The 24,182-nt window shown below is 37.6% G+C and overlaps 1 protein-coding gene across 1 annotated transcript; it reads left to right on the top strand.

Annotated features, from left to right (window-relative positions):
- Positions 1–14,708: 14,708 nt before the first annotated feature.
- On the top strand, positions 14,709–23,645 carry tacr1b (tachykinin receptor 1b). Its single transcript, XM_036594815.1, has 5 exons — positions 14,709–15,269; positions 16,144–16,338; positions 19,788–19,938; positions 20,455–20,651; positions 20,915–23,645. The coding sequence occupies exons 1-5, from the start codon at positions 14,842–14,844 to the stop codon at positions 21,192–21,194; spliced, it is 1,251 nt and encodes a 416-aa protein (XP_036450708.1). The 5' UTR covers positions 14,709–14,841; the 3' UTR covers positions 21,195–23,645.
- Positions 23,646–24,182: the final 537 nt, after the last annotated feature.

Raw genomic sequence — 24,182 nt, 5'->3', positions numbered from 1 at the left:
CGTTAAGAAGAGTTGGGGATAAGTCTTCCCAAACAAGTGGATGTAATGATATGAATGAGAGGAGAGGAGGCCTCACTTGAGACCTAATCAGGGATTAGAAGCAAACCACTGCCAGTACCAGATCTCAGAGGGAGCTGTGACAAGGCATAAAACTGAGGATCATTTCAATGACCTCAGATTCACAAGCAGGAAGGAAAAGTTGAAGCCTGAGACTCAGTACCCACTATTTAATCTTTTTCTTTCTTTTAACATTTTATACATTTCATACTAACCCACAGGACCCTACAGCTACTGATCGTTTTTGATCTAATGTTCTAGCAAACCTAGCAAAACATTCTAGCTGTATCTCAAACATTTAAATATGTATATAAAGAGCTCAAGTTCTTATTTAATCATATTTACAAATATTTAATAATCAATTTACCTGTAAATAAAAAACAATAGAATACTGGTAATTATGAAAGACTCCTCGTAGTCTATACAGTTGGGTTGTCACTACTCATTTTATTAGTTATTGAGTAAGCTAAGTAATTAAAAGTATCGAGTAATTATTTATAATTAACAATAAATTAACAAAAATGGGTTTAACTAAACAATAACGTACCACACCAATCCTTTCAAAGATTCCAAAGTGCTTTACTGATAAAAGATAAAAATGAAACCTTTGAAAACACTATGTGGAAAAAATGCATAGAAATATGGATCCATCAGGCTTTGTGTCATATTTCTTCTTAAATTTAAAGTGCAAACTAATCACTAAACTTAAAAATTTACTTTAAAATCAAGTAATCATGACAGCCATACTATATTAAGTCTAATATTCCTTTAATTGTGAAATCATCCAAGCATCATAACCAAATATGACCCCGAATAGGCATTGCAAACATCAATATAATTAACTAGCCAAACAAATGCATATAGTTAATGTGTTTAGTATCCAGATTGTCTCTGGATAAGCTTTTGCCAGATGCCATGTACACTCACATTTTACTTTTCGTGGGTAAAATGAATTTTACTTTAGTGTACTCTTTTCCTTAAGATGATATGAGTGGATAAGCTTTGAGCTTTAACATTTTTATTGGCCTGGAGTGCGTGAAGGCACTTGGCTTGGGGCTAACTTTAGCATTGCATATCCTCAATCTTTGGTTTTTTGTTCATCCCCTCACCTGCTAGTCAGTGTTCTGCATTCCATTTAGACTTGTGTTAAATGTGTTAAAAGATCCATGTCTGATCACCTCCAAATGTGGGAGTGATTCCATCATAATCTGCTCACAATGGATCCTGGGGGTGTTTACATCAGGCTTTCCGAACGGTCAACCAAAAACCGAATCCATGATCTGATCACCACGAACGCATGCTTAGGAAAGCATGCGCTGCAAAATAAGCTTCTTTTACAATGGGACTCATGCTTTTTTTACCAGCAAACATTAATGGCCTTTATTGCAGCAGAGAATTAATTTAATACTATGATATGTACTAAAGCTAGCTAGCTGTATAACAAATTTATCATAAAAGTTTCCACATTACATCAAATAAATGACTAGAGTTAAACCACAGTTAAACCACTGCATTAGTGCTAGCTTAACATACAATCTATAATAACTGGTTAGCTTTACAAACAGAAGCATATCAGCTAACAAGATCCAAAAACCAACCAGATTTTCAGAGCACTTTACTTTCAGCGCCTTTGTCATTATTTGGTTAGCAAGTTAACTTTAGCTAGTGTTAACTAACAAACCTGCCAGCCAGCAAAGAGAGGACAGATATGTTCCTGCAGCAATTGTGAATTAAATTACTTTTCGATATCTGACATCAACTTAAAAAAATATATGAAAGTGTGTTTAAGTAGGGAAATCTCTAAGCTGTGCTGGACTCTGGACCTCCAAGACTGTAACTGATGACCCCGTTCTCCTGTGCATAGTGGGTTGACATGATGCTGACCTTTGGGGATGGCTAAAAACTGTAATAGCATAAATAATAAAATAACAAAACAATTATTTGATGACTATTGCAGTAGGTAATTGTTACAACCATGCCACTGAAAAGACAGCTTGCTGTTTGGTGTTTTAAACATTTTAAATTACCAGAGCGCCACTTGTCTCTCTAGTAGCAGTGCTCAACAGCTCACGTTTCATTTCTCTCCTTGTCTGCAGATATTTAATAAAAAGTGTACTTGTTTAAGGCATGTATGATAAAGACAGCGAGATCATTAATTAGTGACTGTAGATGTGATTTATTTCAAAGGTGCCACAAGCTAGTGTTTTGCATGACTAAGAATAATTTCAAGCTGCAGTATTTTGCGTCTGCTAATCTTTTGTGTTCATGCATTGGGAAAAGGGCTTTGTTTGTTAATTCATTTATTTATTTTCTTGTTTGCTGCAAGCAGTAAAGTGAGACAGTTGGCATTTAGGGACGTGCACTCTTGTTCTCCCTAAAAGACTTGATGTTGTCCTCCTGCAGGTGTCATGATTAGAGAGCTACATGGCCAGTGTAATTAGGGTAAGGGCACTGAAATTCAATACTTTTATGGTACTGACTCAAATTATTTAAATTCTTTTGGGTATTAAAATAATTCTATATCATTCAATACCAAATTTCAATACCTAATAGTCGGTCTTATCTGCATCTGCAGCTATCTAAATTACATTCTGTATGCATGTTATTAATATCAGTGCTTGAATCTTTTGATTAGCTTTCTGGAATCTGTACCAAAGCCCCATTATGTGTATTCATATCAGTATGGAAACATTTTGAACAATACCCAGCCCAGAAACCAAGTAGATTTTATCTTGATTTATGAAGCTGCATGAGAAATAAGGGAGAACAGAATCAGCACGCACTGCTTTTTGTTGTAATGTTCTATGTTGCCGGTGCATGTGTGTTTTGTATTGTGAAGCAGCCATTGTGAAGCTAAAGTCAAACTCCCAGAAATGAATAATAAAGTTATTTATCTGTGTGTCAATGTTAACTGTCGGCTATAGGACAAATTTACTAGTTAGCTACATCAACCTCATAGCTACGGTGCAAAACTAAAGAAGCCATGCACACCAAACATGCCCTAGCTGATCTACTTGAATATGGGACAATGGCTTCAAATCTCTGTTCAAATAAATAGAAAGCATCTGACATTTTTCATCAGATGTGCGCTGTAATGGATTGCACTTGAAGGTTTATTTAGTGAACAGGAAAAGCTTCAAGTTATTTTAGATTTTCTCTTTCACTTGCACCGCTCTCTAATCACAGTTCATTAATATGAATAAGTCAACAAAATCATGGTTGGATGAGCAGCATAATTAACTTTAATTTACATTCCCTCTATCATTTCAATCACAGTCCCAGCTCTTTAACTCAATCTTTGACTGGGGAAAAGTTACTCTTACACTTAAGGTATACATTACAAGCTATTTAAACACTTAAGTGTCTTTGATATAGCCAAGAGCCTCCAACACTGTCTGGTGACCTAAGGATATTCTCAAAAATAAAAAAGACAATGTTGTGAATTCTGAATGAAAGGCAGTAGGGGCTAATTTACATGATTATGCTAATCCCTGCCAGCTTTTATTAGTTATTAACCATATTAGCATTCTTGTGTGAAATATTCTGTACGTCCTCAGTTTCAGTAGCCCATTAACACAGCCATTCTTAGTTCCACAGTGATGTTTAGAACTGGAATAACTGAATGGAATGATGTTGGATGGATGTGTGCAACCAAAACACATAAAGAAAGAATGAGTAAATCTCAACTCTTCCAATCTTTGTGTTTGTTTAATTTGCTTGAATAAACTGGCTGATGTGTGTTTGATGTCTGGATCCGGAATAATTGAATTAAGGGATGCTGGCTCTGTGCAACACACACAAATGAAGAAATGAGTAAATCTTATCAAATCTCTGTGTCTGTCTGTTTTGCTAGAAGAAACCAGGCATATACTTTCTGCAAATTCCGCAACAGTCTTTCTGTCTGTTTGTGTGCTACAGCTCTCTGAAAATTGAGGCTAGTGGCTTATTATCCAAATTAAAGACATTCAGTTTATGTTTGCTTCTTAATTAGGCTTAAATTAAACCATTATTTGTAAGAGAAGGTTTTCTTTAATAGCATGATGTGTATTAATTATTTATTTGGAACTGTGCCTAATGGGGTGATGATGTCAGACGGCATGGAAATGGTAATCACTATCTCTGCCCTGCAGCTACACATTTGCACATTTACATCAGGTCCTGAATCAAACTCCCAAACTTCTCTTAAACTTCCATTACTATGTATGATTAGATGGAAAACACATGCAAAGATGTGAAATGTTGGTCTCTGTAGCCCAGTGTCTCAAATCTTCCATAGAGTATTAGCCATTTTTTGTGTGCTCACACTGGAAGATGAAATGGGATGTAGTGTGCAAGTAATACCTGGATGATGTACTAGAACCACTGAAAAGTGAATTGGAAATCTTGCATTCTGTTTGTTCTCCTTTCCTGCAGACTTCCATATGCAGTGGAAGTGGAAAAGATATGAGTGAGAGTCTTTGTCCTTCAGAAACTGTATTTCTATGCAGTGGTATTTGCCATATGCAGCTAATTATTTCAGAATTTTATAATGGCAACTAATTACGTAATGTTATTGCTAACTTTAGCTTTCTAACGTTAGCTAAGTGCTAACATTGGGACAATTCAACGATGCTAGGTGCTAAACAGTACTTACTTCCACCACAGAGCAATTATTTAACCACAACTTTTCTGAGTGTTAATAAGGTTAATAATAAAGTCACTTATTTTCTAAAGTTTGCAAAGAGTTTGCAATTCATCTTCAAAATAAAATAACCTTGATAAGACAAAGCACAGCTTAGCCAGCTGAAACAAGCTCCTATAACCTTCATGATAAGCCGTCTACATCAGTAATGACATCTTTCTCTGCTATCAATTATCAGGAGCTTACAACTGTAATAAACAAATAAAGTTCATCCAGATGTGATCTTGACCCTGTTCCTACTTCCCTCCTTAAGATGTTTTTTAAGTATTGTTCAAAGTGATGTTTTAACAACTTTAAACTGCGCTCTGTCAATAGGTGCTTTTCCAGACACTATTAAAACTGCCTTGGTGAGGTCTCTGCTAAAAAAGACAAGCATGGATCCTTACTAGCTGTGTATCAGATAATTCTCAGTGGATGCCACAAAATTTTCCAAACTAAATCAAAACTAAAGTTCGATCCCTGGTGATGCTACAGCCATCCGTAGCCGGGAGTTGGAGAGAGCACAATTGGCCTCGCTTTCTCTGGGTGGGTGGGATGGCTGCCCTTCTCACCCCATCACTCAGCGCGATGCTAATCAGCGCAGGCGTCTGTTAGCTGACGTAACAGATCTGACGGTTGGCGCTTTCCTCCGAGCGCGTTCGGCTGTCCAGTGACGTTGCGTGAGCGGCAGTTCGAAAAGAAGCGGTGGTTGGTTTCACAGGTCTCGGAGGAAGCCTGTGTTAGCCTTCACCCTCCTAGCGTTGATAGCATCGCATGATTGGGGGATCGGGTAAAAATTAAAAAAACAAAAAACAAAAAAAACAAAACAAAAAAAAACAACAAAACAAAACACAAGAGAAAGCTACTTCATGAGAAGCTTGGTTCCAAACCTGAGGTACAAAACCTGGGTGTGATCTTATAGACTCCAAGCTCTGTTCTGTCCTGCATGTAACACAGTCACTAAAGTAGCTTTTTATCATTTTGGCACTATTCTATTTCAGAGCGATGCAGAGAAACTTGTTCATACATTTGTTAAAGCAGAGTTGATTACTGTAATGCTCTTCTTACTGGGCTCCCTAAGAAAACAATCCATCCATTACAACTCGTACAGAATGCGGCAGCACACATCCTAAGAAAGACAAAAAAGAGAGACCATACCATTCCCATTTCGAAAGAAGTGCACTGGCTTCCTGTGTCTTTCAGGATAGATTTTAAAGTTCTGCTCCTAGTTTTTAAGGCTCTAAACGACCTAGTCCCTGCTTACATCACAGAATGTCTGTCTTTAACACAACTTATCACCTTACACACAAGTAAAAAACGCTAATCTTCCAGTGAATGTGAAAATATATAACTGGTGCACTTCTGTTAGATTTGTGTGCCTTTAAATACAGCAAAGAAAAAGCAAGATATGTATTTTCTGGACCTCCATGCTATCTTTTTCCATGTGGTGGGCATAGCTATGAAGAAGCACTCAAACAGAGTTTCATCATATATACTAGTTAACCATCTGGTATAAACCTTCCTATGAGAACCCAAACATGGTTTAAGTACCGTGTCACTGATGTTTAGTTTTAATCTTCAATCCACTGCACCTTGCTTACTTTTTGCTTGTGCTCACCCAACCCAGCTGATGGAATATATTCCTCATATCAAAACCCGGTTTTGTCATTACATTCCTGCGTTGTCGATTCAAGCAGGACTACTGTTACTGAGGAGTGCTGAGTTGGCAGATTCATAAATTACTAGATTAAAATCATGGCGCTCATTGATAATCATTCAAATTATAGCACATCCTAAGGTAATACTAATTGCACTCGAATAGGGCTTAAGACATGTCTGGTGTCCAAATTTTGGTTCTTTAGTTTACAACTGGAGCTACGAGGCTAATGTTGCTAACAAACACTAGAAGTCAATAATTACCCAAACCATTTACAGAAATAAATGTTTCTTCATTCAGATTGCACAGACAAGTCAATAAGGTTTAGAACACAGAATTACTTACTATTATTATAACTATAAAAATGCAAAAACATTTTCACGCCCTGTTCTTTGGTCTGCGCTTTGGCCAGTGCTTCAGAAGCATCGCAACGCACACCATCCACCTCAGAAGCAGCTTCTTCCCCCAGCCCATTAGAGCACTTAACAGCAAACACTGATTAACACGCTCTGTTTATAGTATATATACCGCATCTTACACCTCTTCCACTGCAGTAGTAGTAGCAGTAGTACATACTGCAGTATACTCTATTAAATTGTATTTATCACATCTCATGTTTTATTGTACCATATTCAGGTTAATTGTATATACTGCAGCATTATCATGCATTATTTATTGCATTAGTTTACTCTATACTGTATTATTTTAGGAGCACATTTTCTGCATGAATGAGCCTCAACTGTCTATAAAGCATTCATTAGCAGAAAATGATAAACGCCTCCTTTTTAAAAAATGAGCTGACTATCATGAGTTGTTCCTAACACATAGCACATTCTGAAACCTAAATGCAGTTATGTTATGACTGAAGTTTGAAGAGAGGAACATGCCTGAAACCCCTTCTTCTTCCAATCTAACACCATATAAATTCATATCCTCACCTTCCATTCCCATGACGAAGTCTTCGCTATCCCCACTCACCCCTCTCCTTCCTGTTCCTCGGTCCTACATCAGTCCTACTACAGCTGTGAGGGGGTGTCTGGCCTTCTAGCTACAAGCAGAAGCTGCTGAGAACTCCAGCCCAAGTTCTTAGAGTTCTACAGTCTTCCCTCATACTACCACCACATGTTCAAGGCGTGGTCTGAGCTCACAAAATAAGTTTTGTCACAAAAGCCGTTATTGTCCATTGTCAATTCTGAAACATGAAATGACCATTGGAGTCATCTGCCAAAATCTGCCTACTCCTTAGAATTTTCCATACCACCTTAAATGGCACGTATTTTGTCCTGTTTACACATGGACTATGTCCGTTTAACATTTAATTTTTCAACATTATTTCGCTGAAATGAGTTCTTTCACATCAACCAATACTTAATAAAATGAATGTAATATTTCAGTAAACTTTTTTCTCTTTTTATTTTTGTTTTTAGTAATTGGTAGGGCAGTGCCGATAATGGATGAAACACCCCTGCTTCAGACATTGAACTCTCCCACTCTCTCTCTCTCTCTCTCTCTCTCTCTCTCTCTCTCTCTCTCTCTATATATATATATATATACATGTGTGTGTGTGGTGTGTGTGTACATATATACATATATATATATATATATATATATATATATATATATATATATACATATTATTGAAGTACAATACATATGGTATACAGTGCATAGCGTCTGACATAGGTTAGAACTGTGCTCATTGGTGATCCCGCCCTTTGCTGCTGTGTATATTTCTGTCCAGTTTCCTCAGCTTATCTTCCCTCTTCCCCAGATGATTACTTCTTCCCTATCACCAAAAGGTCTCCTACAGAGAAATTAGTGACACAGGGAAGGGTGGCACTAAGGGAGACCGACTTCCCAACTACAGTGCATCAATTAGGGATTTACTTTCTTTAAAAAAGAGAACTTTCTTCCATAAAAAACTTGGATAAGTGGGAAAAAAGATTATGTCCTAGCCATTGCTGTACTTAGACTCATTTTCTCATTTTATGTCCTAGCCACTGCTGTACTCATTTTTCTTATTGAGTTCACATTGAATGCTGAAGTATTATGCCATAGCAAATGACATCTGAAATGGTGACGCAGCCCATCAATTGCCAGTCCAGTTTTTGCAGACACTATAAAAAGTGTTATATCACAATTTCCCCATTAATAACTCTGATTTAAAGCCCTTTAAGATGCTTTTGCGAAACATTGCATCTTCATAAAGTCCAGAACGTAAGGGGGAGTATTTCTGGCTAAACAAATATTATGCAGACCTGATAAAACAGCAGGACAACTGAAATTTGTCTTTAAAAATGACAAGTATGTTGGACAATAAAATAACTTAATGCCAAGACAAGGTAAGGAAATGATTGTACTTTAGGGCTTTTTCTGTTGTGGAAACTGGTCCTTGTTCTTATCACACACCAGGATGGTTTACTTGATGTTTATGTGCCATACTTCTGAAGTACTGTTCTCATTAATCTTGTGCCACACATTCTTTTTAATTCCTGACACGGAAATCCAAGAATGGCTGAAAAAAGAGATGCAAGTTTGAACAAGCAGGAATTAATTTACAATTTGCACTCCTGCAGAGACATCTGTGGACAAAGAGCCCAAAGAAAAAATGACAGAGATGGGCCATTTCTAAGGAAATTACTTTTTTTTCTGCATTGTGTTTTTTCACACACCATCCCAATGCATAAGAGTGTTTTGAAGTATGCTGAGAATGATGTACTATACCCTATATAACCATATATAACAATTATATATAGCTTGGCTTTTTGTAGTCATTTGTGTTTTTAGTAGATTTGTGCCTTTCTTAATGATTCATCACATAGCAATGCATTTTTATATAATGAATGTGTCACATTTCTAAGCATCTAGTTTGCTCCATAGTTTTTAGTCATTAGTTTCTTGATTGTAATACATAATAAGCTCCAAGACTGATTGCACAGCATCTAATGAAAATTAGTGGCAACTCGCCCAGGGACACCAAGCAATATTACGGCTTGGGGTATCCTGGGGATGACAACAGGTTTGCAGTTGTATTACGCAGACTCTGCCACTTCTGTGGCTAAATCCTCCAGGCACCACTCTGGGACCTCCCCTTGGCACTGGATTCCTGTGTCACACGCCCTTCCTCTGGAACCTCTGGATCAGGCTGCTCCTAAAAGGGTTTCCTTAGAGACAGCCCTTACTGTCTCTTTGGCTAAGCTTGTCTGCAAGTTTTCATTAACCCTATCTCCATGGGGCCTGGATGCTGAATACGTTTTTTGAGACCTATCCAGCCTTCTTACACAAAGTTCTCAACCCTGGGTTCATTAATCAGTCCATCAGCCCAGTAGCTTACATGGATCTATCTAATCCCAGACAGAACCAAATGTGCCCAGTTTAGGCTCTGAGGACCTATGTCACTAGACTCTGGGCTTCACAGAAAGGATCAGTTGTTGATTCGGGGTTTGCTGCAGCTCTCCACATGGTTGTTACCACGTATGTCAATGTTGTTGCGTCAAGTAACAGCGGTTCTGTCCCTGGGTATGGGCTGTAGTTTAGGCACTCCTCGTGACAATGTGTGTATAAATCATCCACTTATTAAGAACTGCCCCTGGCAGTCAGGAGTTACAAAACATAACACTTGACAGGTATTTATCTATTGTTATGTGAGCAGTGGAAGACCACCAAGGTTCCTGGTCCCTCAGAGTCTGCGAGAATTGACCAGGCTCTGAAGCAAGACTGTAGAATGACTCGAGTATATAAAGGCTACATTGCACACTGGTGTCACGAGGTGACTGTTTGGCATACTTTCTCAGTCTGCAGCTGGCACAGCTAGGGAAACGTACAATTCATGAAAACAGCACCTGGCAGTCATTCACTACTCACAGAACCTCAGCCTTTTGTAGATCTAACTTAAAATCTATTAACATTCATTTTGAATGAATTCCCTTGACTAGTAAAACATCACCATATTAGGTTGAGTACATAGTATTCCATTGAGAATCTTAAAAACTACTTAACATAAATTAATTAACATTAAATTAATTCATTTAATTAATAATTAGAATCACATTAATTTGATTTACTTGACTTCATTAAGTACATATTATTCAATCAAGTATCCTAAAACCTACTTAACACAATAGCAGAGAACCACTTGACATAAAATTTTTAAGTAAATCCAACATGACATCTTTTGAGTGTGCATAGCATATTTGTGTGCCAAGAGGTTGGAGGAAAGAGTGAACTGTTACTCAAGACAAAAGTAGATGTGTAAGATTTCAATTCATGTCAGGTCAAGAGGCTTTTTTTGTTATTTCATTTATATACAAGTACACAGTGGAGCGAAATTACATTCCTCTAGGACCATGGTGCAACGTGGAACAAAATAAGACAGTACAGACAAAGTGCACATGTGCAGACAGTAAACAGACAGGACAGTGCAGTGCTGACACAGCACTCATTTCTAAAACCACTTTAAAAGTCTAGAAAGAAGCATTTCCAAAAGAAGAATTGTTAAACCAAAATATTTTATTGCCATTGAAGCTATGATTTGGTGAGTGAGTTAGCAGCCAGCCAACTCTGGAGTAGCAAACCAACATGGTCCCCCCGAATACTGGAAGAATTTCGCACAATGATACCAGCTACAGCTTAATGAAAGTATTGGTTGGAATAATGGAGCTACATAAGAATAAAAAGTAGGGTTATACAGTTGTGGGTATGTTTTTATTTTGTGGCAGGTTCTGCTAAGAGAACTAAAGTGTGGCAAAAATGCATGAAATTTTCAGGGTACCCAAAATTCGTTAATGGAGGGGACCCTCAAGGGGCCTTGACTGAAAAGTTTGCATTGGTTTGGCTACAGTTTTACATTGGGAAAGTGGATTCCCAGAGACTGCATTTACATGTGGCTCAGGAATGTGTGGAACACCCCTGCCCCGGAGAGTCAACTGGATGACATGGAGAAATAATTAAAGGTTAGGAGAAAGATCAAGTCTAAAACTCATATTTGTATCAATCTAACTTCTTATGTATTTCTTTATTCTGCTATCTGTGATGACCTCTGACTGACACCCGTATCTCAGTTCTCACATAAGACATATGTAACTCCAGATTATCTTCTTAAAGTCCCCTCCCTACCTACATCCCTACAATCACTGCTTATACTCCAACCACTAATTGAAGGCATGCATACTATTTCTAACAGAAATAGAAAGTGACACCAACTGCATGTTTCTAGGAGAGGGTAGAAGATTTATAGACCAGAGCATTAGCAAGAAACTGGTTGCTTTGGGCAGGTTATGAGATGAGACAGCATGAATAGGAGCTGCATCATGAGATAACAGGAGTTTTTCAGGAGACTGAGTGGAACATTGCAGGAGGATCCTTGTAATCTCTGAGAAATATGTTACTACATGAGATTTAGACCACACACTTGTTTGAGGACCAAGTCATCCAAGCAGAAAGTGCCACCACTGTTGAACGTAACACTTAAGGTAAATTCTGTAGACACAGGCCCTAATGTCAATATATGTTCAATGCTACATTCAATGCTGTTATCTGAACAGTGGTCACATGAAGCACGCCTTTTGATGCTCACAGTTTATTCAAAGCAAACCTTAAGTAAGAAGATAGAGGTGATTCCAGCAGAACAAAGCCACTTTTTGAAATGCTATAAAGTGCATATCTCAAGAGGCCCACGCAGATTTGAAGAGCCGGACGTCGAACCCTCACTAACAGACTCTTGTTTGCTCCCTAATAATTTATTTGCTCTAACCCAGCTGATGAAAAAGCACCCAATTCAAATTCTGGTTATGTAGGATTGTGACACCAACAACTGTAGAAAATAATTGCAGCCAGATTAAATAACTGCAGTTCAGTCAAGTGCAATAATGCAATAATTGTGACTGGCGAATATCATGATTATATAAGCAGTGTCAAGCACTCTCAAAATTTTGCTAAAATAAATTTGAGGAAAAATATATGACTTACATGTTCATGTGGTGACAAAAACTTTGGTTTTAAAAGTTTGAAAGATTTCCTTTATTGAAGTAATTACAAGGTTAACAACCTCAACGGTGATGTACACTTTCAAAATGAAAAATACATGTCTTTAATGATGGAATACACAAAGAATAATGTTTTAACAAGGGATTAGATTTTACCATGAGTGTTTCAGAGCACCTTAAAGAAATTCTTCATAAAGCATCACAGAGAGAATAAGGCCTAAAAGGGAATGTTTAACTTTTCTGCCTGCCAATCAATAATCATCAACATCACTCATGAAAATTATGCGTCACAAACAGAACAGAGGGGAAAAAAAGGGAAACAGAAAAAGGGAAAATCTATTCTTAATTCTGTTCGTGTCTTCCGAGGCATTCCTGTTGCAAGAGCAGTGCTTCTTCTCCTCACTCCACCTTCTCTGAAATTCAATTACCCTTCAGTGACTCTAAAGGCGCTCTGCAGGCCAATATACCCACATATTAATTTAGCGCTTAGCCTTAATTCCTGCATTCTCAGATAAAATTGTATTGCTGAGTGTTAATGGGCAGAGCCAATTTGCCATGAAAGCATAGCCATTATCAATTTAGCATCTCATAAGTTTAGGCGATATGACTTGCTCCCTGTCTTCCATTCTCCTCACACTGGTCTGCATTTCAACCTAAGGAGGAGCAGGTGACGTGTGAAATTGAATCTCCATTTCCCTGCTGTCGATTCTGATAACTCGCATTTGGCTGGACACTTAGGGCCACTCGAGAGGAGTCGACAGAGAGATGGAAGAGGGGGTTGCAAGGAGCAGGGACGAAACAAAACAACAGCTAAATCTTATTGCAGCAGACAAGTACATTCATTTCAATGAGAGTCACACATGACAACAGCTGCATTTGTTTAGGCAAGATAGAATCATTCATAACCAGAACCAACCATCATATACACTGTTGCTTATCATTACTCCAAGTCCACGCAACAGTATTCCAAAATGATTCTGACAGCCTAACATGCTGCAAACAAAACCAACTGGTTTTCATCAGGTAGTCTAAGCGGAACAAATCATGGACAGTACCTCCCTAAGAACAGAAGAGTAATAATTTCATTGGTTCCAGTGCCATATGACTGAGAGGACAGAATGTCTGCTTAAGCTCAGGTGGTTATTATGTCTTAAATAGCCAGGCTTTTAATGCTTTCATATCTTTGGGCCTGAAAACCAATTACTTTCATAAAATGTATCATTTTGTGAGTTATGGGTTAAACAGAAGCACACAGCGATCTTGAACTTTCCTCAGGAAGATACAGATTAGCCATATTACACATACCAAACAAAAGACTTCAACACCTGCACACATGTTCCAGGACTAATTATTTTTTTTAATGACTTTATTTCATCAGTGTGATCTGAGATAGATATACATGTATAAATTAGAATTGTACTGAATGTATAGAATCAACATTGTTTTACATTCAAATTCAGACATACTGAATGTACAGAATCAACATTGTTTTACATTCAAATTCAGACATACTGAATGTATAGAATCAACCTTTGAACATTATGTTCCTTTCAGGAAACACAGTACTGAAAAGTGGGACCAGAAAGGCAATAGTGTATATTAAAATAAATGACTCTAAACCATGCCAGACATAGCCTGACCTACGTAACTTGGTTTTGTTTAAACCGTGGGACTGTGAACTTATTTCCTTAACATTTAGATCTGGGCTGACCAGATAGCTAACAGGTTTCTCCAGTAATACTTTTGGTGAAAGATTCACTGTAAAACGTACAAACTAAAGAACGTGTTACTCAAATGTCTTACAAGCTAGTAAATATGTAGTTATATGTTTCCGTATTACACTTAAAAAATGTTTCTTTAAGGGTTTTTTAGTAAAGAAAATAGTTCCATATAGAACCATGAACACGATTAAACGATTAAAAGTTTCTTTGCATCATAAAAGGGTTCTTCAGATTGATGGGAAAATGTGTTGTATATGGTTCAGTATAGAACGTTTTTGAACATGATTGTAGCACCAAAAATGTTTTATATAGAACCATGTTTAATTGTGCAAAAGGTTCTTTGGGTGTTCATGGTTTTATACAGAACTATTTTTTTTTACTAAAGAACCCTTGAAGAACCACATTTTTAACAATGTAGGGACAAGTTTCTGTTCTGGCTTATTTTTACCTCACCGATGTTCCGACAAGCCCCGCCCTCCTGCGCTAAGATAGGCTAGGAAGTCATACTCACCTGCTGTCCGCCGAACTAGCCAATCACAGCGCCGGAGCCCTATGGGTGGGTGGGTGGGACGCTTCCGATTAATGATTGGCTGCTCTGGCGCGCGCTCTGCCCAAGGCTGTGACCGTTACCAAAACGCTTGTGAGTAGCAGAGGAAGGAACCTTCAAACGGGCTGAGGAGAGTCCACAGGAGTGGAGATGGGGTCCTTAAAATCGTACCTAAATGGTCGTCTGTTTACATTCTCACCTTAAAACAAATTTTAATGTATATGAAACGTAAAACTATGGATCCTCTTTACAACGTCAACGAATACTCGAACAACAGCTGGGCTAACGACTCTTTTCTGAACGACACAGGCTTTTTCTCAAACCAGTTTGTCCAACCAGTATGGCAGATCGTACTCTGGGCGATGGCATACATCTGTATAGTCCTAGTGTCCGTCGTTGGAAACATCATCGTGATCTGGATCATTTTGGCACACAAAAGGATGAGAACTGTGACTAACTACTTTTTGGTCAACCTCGCGTTCGCGGAGGCTTCAATGTCAGCGTTCAACACCGTCGTTAACTTCGTTTACGCCGTTCATAACGAGTGGTATTTCGGCTTGGTTTATTGTCGCTTTCACAACTTCTTCCCTATTGCTGCCGTGTTTGCTAGCATATATTCAATGACAGCAATAGCTCTAGACAGGTAAGCTTCTTACGTGTGTATTTTTCAGTTTGTCTGCTAAAAGTGAACTTTTTCAAAGACCTAAAGTTCTGTTAGAATAATTTCTGTGCTGCCTTAACTCTAGTGAGGTAATTAAGTTGCCTACAATAGTTATTGAAGTATAGTGTCAATAAATGAGTGAGTAATGAAATCCCCTGCAGACTGTATAAAAGGTGATGAAATGCCTGTAAATTTGTCAGTTACTGCCAGTTTTGTCCAGTGCTGGTTCACTTTCCTTGCGGTCACCTTGGTGCTTAGATATGAACATATGGTGCCTGGTGATCCAGCTGGCAGAACATGCACATAAAATTACAAGAGTCTGAAACCTCATGTTTGGAAAGCATGTAATAAGTTGGATTTGAGAAACTGATTGGAAAGCGTGGGATTTTAGAACAAGCAGAAATGCTGTCCCTTCAGAAGCAGTCTTCTGTCATCTGTGGTGACTTGGTGTCTGCCTTGAGGGCTGGACAGGGCAGGCAGTTACAGAATACACTTAATGGAATTTAAAGGTCATAAAATAGGAGTAGGAAAGTAGGAATAAAAAGTATTTACAAAAAAGAATTGGACAAAACATAATAAACAATAATCACATTTCAGTTGAACTAAAATATTTTTGCCATTCAGTATTTTTTGAGAACAACACTAGATTAAAAAAAAAAATCACAGAAAAGAAAATGTCAATATGTAAACCAAAAAAAAAGCAACATAGTTTTGCGTTATGGCTTTCATAGGATGGAAATAGAGCCAATGCATGCAAGAGGAAATAATCTGTGGCTAACTTGTCATTCAGTGGTCCTCTTACTGAGATGTTTTTATGAATAAAAACATGTTCTGTGTGTGCTTCCTTGTTCTGCAGGTACATGGCCATCATTCATCCCCTGCAGCAGCGGCTATCCTCCACGGAGACTAAGCTCGTGGTGGGGTTAATCTGGGTGCTGGCTCTTCTCCTGGCTTTCCCGCAATACTACTATTCCAGCACGGCACAGCTCCCTGGACGTATTGTCTGCTTCATCGACTGGCCCGAGTACAGCATATGGGATTTCAAAAAGATGTAAGCACATATTGCACTTATTTTTGAATCCTGGTTTGAATTTTGCCAACTTTTATAGGTTATATTGTAACACTCAATTTAGCTTTGAGGAGCCGGAAGCATTTTGGCCTCACAACTTCCAAACTGAATACAAATATACACCATTTCCTTTCCCATGTTCCTTTTACCCAGTTATATGTAGCTGACTAGTCAACACATGCATGGTGTTCAGAGTTTTCTTCTTTAGATTTGCACTGTTGAATAATGCTTATTGGTGTACATAAGTTTCCATTACATCCGGAAAAAGGGTGAATTGTATATATTTGACTTTTCACCAAATTATTGCTTTAAGTACACTGAAAGACTTTCAGCAAAATAGCCTAGAGTCAGCATTGAATATGATTGTCAAATTTACTAAAACTTTTTTTTATCATAAGAGTATAAATCTCAGTGGCTGTGCATTAGACTGGTGATATTACTGTTTGGTGAATGGGGCCACCATATAGAATAATTGAGTCAATATAAAATGTAATTAATTATTTGCATTATAAAAACATCTGAGGTTAGAGTAGGATTTCCTGCTGTCGAATAAGGTATGCATAGGTATTACATTTTCTTTGCACTAAAATGACACCACAGTAGCAGTATGTTCTTTTCTGCATTTGAACCAGGTAATCTCCACAGACACCTACTGTTACTTCATTTTCTTGCCTCTAATTGGACCCTCGCTTTTGCTACCTCAGTTCTGCTATTGAAGCGTAGGCGTCAGGTGTCTGTGGAGAGAGAGGTTATTTTCATAAACAGCTGAGCCATTTCCCACTCAATGCAATCAATCTTCCTTCGGGCTTAGCCTGTCACTCCAGCAGTAGCATGTCCCCTTCCATGAAATAGCTTCCATTACTCAGGGCATCTGGCCACACCCATCAGACTGATTCTCCAGGAAGAGTTGATCTGTAAATTGTAACTTTCTTTTTAAATGAAGCTGATCTATGAGGCAGCATCCTCAGTATGGTTCTGCCAGGAGAGATAAGTGGGTATTGATTAATAGACCCAGTCTTTTGTGTGTGTGTGTGTGTGTGTATGTGTTTGTAGTAAACACAAAGAATTTATAGCTTTGAGTTGAGCTTTCATTTGTCTAACTATAATATTACAAAACTGTTTAAGTTTAGTCACTTTAATACCTCTGTTCTGTAGTAGTAGAAGCCAAGGCCTTTGTTTGTGGGCATAACTGCAATATCAGGGTTCAACATTCAGGGTTCAACAACATTGTCTGATCAGGCAAGTCAACTGAAAGTTCACTGCCCTGAACAAAGTTTATACTCTCTTGAACTGATTTTTACGTTCAAACACATTTTACAAAGATAAATGAGCACACATACTTTACATTAATTTATGCTTGAAATAGAAGCTATTATTATAATAATTATTACTATTATAAATATATTTATTATTACTTATTTTACTGTCTTGGTAACAAAATAACAGTTGTATTAAAGGACCATCTTGCCCCCTTGTAGAGGCAAGATGCCCCCATACCAGGGGTAGTAAGCCCCCCTTGTGAATCTTCATTTTGTCATCTAGCTTTTAAAGAATGTATAATTTATATTCCAGATCATTTCTAATCTTTGCATTATTTAAAATATTGTGTTATTTTTCAAACTACAACAGTAACAGTATTATATTTTAAAATGAAATTGAGGCTTTATCAAGGCCTCTGTCAATTCCTCTTCATTTTAATTAGCTTTGACAAAAGACAATTGACAGCACAGACAAATAGAAACACATGAAATGTCAAATTTGTTCATTGATTGACCCCTTAAAATCTCAGGCTTATTACATATATAAGTTATTATTATTGTTATTATTATTATTATTGTTATTATTATTATTATTATTATTATTATTATTATTATTATACATAAACAAGGCAAATACACAAAGTAATATAATTTTGTATATACACAAAAAGTGTATATTTTTCATGTTTAATCTTTAAGTGGTAAGTGCAAATGATAATCGCCTGTAATGCTAATACTAGCTAACCTAGCTAACCAGTGAAATTCCAGTGAACAACTGTGTCTTTATGATTACAAAGCTAACTAATTAAGAATTTTATGATACAGGGGGCCTTTTGCAACATGTCTGAAGGGACTTCTTACCCCAAAAGTCTTAATTTTATATTTTCATGTTAAAAGAAAACAAAATACCTCTAAAAAAGTTTGTGTATGTTTAGATTTCAAAAGTATTCAGATGGATTGTGCTGTGCAGAACCCCCCATCAATCTTAATTTTCTCTCATTTTCTAAATTTCTAAATATGCATAAATCTTCATAACTCAATTGACAAAAATCCAATGGGTGCATCTAAGCCTGGGCCCGCTTACTCCCCCAAATGACCATATACACATTGTATACGTTGTATATGTCAGGTGCTTGAGACAAGCAAGCCATTGGCTAGATTTAACTTGATACTTGACAGCCTCAACAGCAAGGTGGTTTTTTGTATATGAAAGCTAGTGAAGGCAATATGGTGTTCATATTCAAGTCATTCAATATGGTGTTCCCTGAATGACTTGTCCCAAACAAAAAAGTAAAAACTATGCCATTACTGTTTCCATGAATGAATGTCAACTTGCCCTGTCAGGCAAATGATTTTCCCAACCTAGTGTTTTACTTTTTTAGGGTAGTAGTGCAATAGGTAATGTAAAACCCTGTTATACACTCTTGTTATAATAAGCACATTGCAGACATATATACAGTCAAAATTCGACTACAGCCACTGTTATTTCTTTTATGTACGTAAGTGTGCGTGTGCTGTTTGCAAGAGACATTTGAAAAGTAGAGTGTGGCAGTATGTTGACTCTCAGCTTTACCTCAGCACAACAACCGAGCAAAGCGCCCATACTATTTTCTGCAAACACTTGTCTGCCCTATTTTAGAGTAAATTAAAAACAGCAATTTGAAATTGTCTTTGTGAGAACATGGATTCAGAGTGTTTGTTACTGAGCATGAAAGCCTGCATATTTTCTTCCTCTGCATCACCAGAGAAGCAAGTGTCTTGGTAGATAAGACTGAGTTTCAGTTCCATTACCATGAAGAATACAGTTTTGATGAGGAAAGTGGGCATACCTGAATCCTCTAAGCTCATAGTTCATGAATGAGGGCATTTTCGGGTCTCATCCTCAAGGATTTACTAAGACAACATGAGATTAGCTTCTGTCTGCCAAAGGGTTAGGCGTACGTATGTGGATGCCAAATAGCATTTTGCCCTAAATTAGCATTGTAAATACACAGAGTTTATAAATTATTGATCCAGATTTAGTTTTCTTTCCTTACTGAACATGCTGCTCTGTTTTCCTCACTTTCTCTTATCACATTGTAGGGCATTTTCTGTCATATTTAATCTTGCTTTTCCATGCTTTCTTTCTCCCTCTCTCACATTTTTCTGTTATTCTCTCATGTTGTAATGCAGGTACTATGTTTGTGTGGTTGTGCTTATCTACTTCCTGCCTCTACTGGTCATGGGCTATGCCTATCTGGTGGTGGGATGCACCCTGTGGGCCAGTGAGATACCTGGCGACTCCTCAGATCGTTATCGAGAACAGCTCACTGCAAAACGCAAGGTCTCATGCTTTCTTTCAATATCAGACCTGTCACCAAGACAGGCTTACTATTCAGCTATTGTAACTTTGGATTACAGCAGCTTCTCATTTTTAGGCCAACCTGAGATTTGTGGACTAGCATTTACTAGTTTTAAGTATATGTTAAAACTAAAAAAAAGTTGAGTTCTGTAATGCTTGAATTCTGTGATGTATGGATAAGTTCTTCGTGGAGTTGGTTGAAACAATAACACATTACAAATCAACAACATTATATTATTAATCTAGCAAAAGATAAAGTAGGTAATTTAGTGACAATGATTAGTGAATTCTCATATAATACTGTGTGTTACCGTTATGTGCGTATTTTGCAGTAGAAAAATGTGATAAATTTATGAACACAAAAATATGCAGCATGCAGCAAACTATATTTGACTTGCAAGTTACTGCTTGGAGACCTTGGTTCTTAGTCATCCAGGAAGCAAAACTAGCTCCTTACCTCCCTGACATCCATCCCTTTTCTTCCTGTCCCTTCCTCAGGTAGTGAAAATGATGATTGTTGTGGTGTGCACCTTTGCTGTGTGCTGGCTGCCGTATCATGTGTACTTCTTAGTACACCAGTTCTTCCCCCACTTGTTTGAGGAACGATTCATTCAACAAGTGTATCTGGGAATAATGTGGCTGGCCATGAGCTCCACCATGTACAACCCCATCATCTACTGCTTCCTTAATGACAGGTAAAAACAAAAAATAAGAATATGTGACTCCAATGAATGTATGTTTTGTGCCATTTACAGTAAAATACAAATTACTATAATTTGCTGTAATTTCACAGTATGAGTCAGATGGATGGATTGAGTTTAGAGATGCTTGTGTAGTAGGTAAACAAATGTACAAACTTTGTATTATAGTAATATGATACCTTACTGTAGGTCTGTACCCTATATATATATATATATATATATATATATATATATATATATATATATATCCCTGACAGGTTTCGAGCAGGATTCCAGCGAGCATTCTTCTGGTGTCCTTGTGCCCCTGAGGGATCATATGAAGGTCTAGAGCTCAAGTCAATGCGTTATCTACAGACCCAGGTCAGCCTTTACCGCACTAGCCACATGGAGACCACTATTTCCACAGTGATGCCAGCTGAAGAGGGAGAACCAGATACCAGGTTCTCGGTGGACCTCACCTCCAATGGCTCCTCCCGAAGTGCCTCAAAGACTGTATCCGAGTCTTCCAGCTTTTTCTCCAGCAGCAACTTGGCTTAGGTTGGGCTGTAGGCTTGACTCTTGTTCCATGTCAGAATATGACTCCTACTCAAATCACCAACTTCTTATGAATGTGCTGCAAAGGAAGTTTCTTTACTAGATTTTGTTTTCTTCAGTGTTAAAGTATTATGTGATGTGGTGTCAGAGCATATCAGTTAACATATAAACTTCATTCTGAGTGTACAGAATGTACAGATCCTTTGACTCAAACAATTGCATGGAGTGTACTTATGTAGAGTGGCAGGTTAGACACTGTCCTTTATAGTAGCCAACCATCATCAAGTAGTTCTTGCATTCCAAAATCCTGTGTGTTTGCTTAGTTTCCCATAACTCAGCTGTGTCCTTGGGAGTGGTTAGCCAGCTTCCCATAAAGAGTACTGCTAGTGATGGAGGGAAGAGAAGGCAACAATGACTTTGAATGTTTTGCACCTGCTGTTTCAGATTACCAGCAATAGAAGTGACAATGCATTGGACAGGCTTTGACAAGATGGCAGGTCATCTGGGTCATGGTATATATAGTACAGAGTCTGATTTAGAACAAAGACTGAAACAACATAACCACTTTTGAGATGCTGCTGTGCTATTGCTTAGTTCTCCACATGCTGTACATAACATGGTGCCATTGTGTGATTGCCATCATTCATCACAAAGGTGAAAAGAATGTTGTTTTCTCATCAGCTGTTTGGGAAATTTAAAAGCATTTGATGAATGTTTTGCTACTAATGATGCTAGACTTTATCTCTTCTCATTTGGGTGTTACACAATGATTTGCCTTTGTGTAAATAATGAGATCCTTTGTACTCTGTTCTAGCAACGCTGCACACTTTAGCAACAGTGTTCACTAATAGCAGTATTGCACACTAATAACAGATTAGCTGATATTTTGGAGGGGGCAGTACTAAGCGTGAGTGGTTCATTTTACATCTAGACAGCATGGTAATGAGATGTCCAGTTGCAGATTGTAAAGACACAATATGAGAACTGAAGACTGAAATGGGACCTTGCTGAAAAGATCGTCTGCCTTAATATGTTTAAAGATACATCAATTTATGTGTTCTTGTTGAAGTTATTCCACCAGAATCTAAGATGCAGAAATTCCTGAGTGTTTGCTCTCTATGTGAGCACCTTCTGTGCTTTGTATGTTTTCATCCAGAGCTGTATGCATATGTCTAATACCAGTGTTTGTTTTAGTGGGCTGGCATGTGTGCTTTCTTGTCTGACCCCCACCCCCCCACCCACAGCTGTGAGGGCACAAATTATAGGTCCACCTCCTTTGTTGGGCAGATGTGAGCATGTCTTTGATGTCCATAGCAGGACAAAGAAACCACATTTGAACACTACACTTTGAACTGCTCACCAGCTGCACGACTACCAGAACATCCATTATTAGGAGCTTTCAGTTCCCTTCGTGGCCACATTCGCAGTTGTGAGAAGGCTAATAGTTATTTGTTATTTATCGTGAAGAAAAGGCAGCTGAACGTTTGAAATCAGTCAGGTCTGTGTTATACTACTTTGTACACAATTATATATCAGTGTCATAGGTTGTCAGAGCGAATCATTGCTTGTTGACTGTTGCACTGTTCTCACTAAGCAAAGACCAGTTTGTCCTGTGCTTTCTAAGTGTATAATGTATACTACAGAAATTGTCACAAGAGGATCTTAGCTTTATTTTAGAGTGAAATTCTCAAGTGGAAATGTGTAGATGCTCATCTATGAAGCAGGGAGGTTTTTATCATGTTACTGACTAGATTTAATTACTGAAGCTGATTTTGTGTACTATTATTTGTTTTAGATAGAATATTGTCCATTAAACTATATGTTCCTATTAAAGGAATGAGACTACCAGACTAAATGAATTTTGACAGACTGTCCATTAAAAGAAACTGCTATAGTGTAGTTAGAGTACATATCTGAATTGTGTTCTGAGTAAATTGTACTCAGATGCCTAAAATATGTTGGCATTTACGTTATGTTAATCCCTTAAACGGCCAGGGCCCACCAGTGGGCCCAAAGTTTTACTACACATATACTCTATAACCTAAGAATAGCTCAGCCAGTTTGCACTGAAGTCGCTGTAGTTACTGAATAATAAGCCTTAATATGTAATAAGCCTGTAATAAAGAAAGTAGATATTGTTGTATTTATAGAGAAATACCATCATTTATCACATTGGTGAAACTAGTCTTTTGGAAATTTCACCTCTGTACTTTCCATGATAGAAGAAGAAGAAATCCAACATGGACTTGCACTATCCTCCAAATTACAAGCAGGTTGTGAATTGTGAAAGTATCTGGCTTTGGGCACCTGTTTACAGTGTTGTTCCACATTGTTGAGTTAAATTGCATATAAATGCTCTGAGACAGAGATTATGTCAGGTGAAGCATCACTGTAACTTTCCTCACTTTTCTCTCTCCCAGTGGCAGTAAAACATTAAAAACTAATTCTGAATAATAGTTGTATTGTAGTGATTTCATATTGTTCCGGATCAAGTTTGTATGCAGTTAACCCTTTAAGTGTTTAAAGATTTTCTTTAGTTCCCCGTATCTGCTACTGTCCATCATTTGAAACCTATTAATGGGAAAATTAGCTTTGACTCATGAACATAGCATTAAAAGGTATGCATATTATTTTTCAGATTGAGGTTATTTTTATATAGATATTATTGTAAGAAAGTATTGAGGTTATTTTTATATAGATATTATTGTAAGTAAAGTTGTCATCCATCTGGTAAATTAAACACTATGGAATGAATTCAAGTCAACACAAAACCAAAACATAAGGTGTTACATGGACCAAATGCCCTAACATTGTTATGCTTGGAGCTATAATTTCATGTGTATAGCTAGAAATGATGTAGGGTTATACCATTAGTCAGCCCAAAGATGTCTTAGTACTTGAAGGCTGAGGCACCTCTGCTGGGCTTAGAGTCTTTGCTATCCTTATTCTCTACCCTTTTTTAGAATTAGCAAATGACATTAAAAATCACAC

The sequence above is a fragment of the Colossoma macropomum genome, unplaced genomic scaffold (genome assembly GCF_904425465.1).
Source record: "Colossoma macropomum unplaced genomic scaffold, Colossoma_macropomum, whole genome shotgun sequence".
Lineage (NCBI taxonomy): Eukaryota > Metazoa > Chordata > Actinopteri > Characiformes > Serrasalmidae > Colossoma > Colossoma macropomum.
This window is presented reverse-complemented; position numbering and strand designations above follow the sequence as displayed.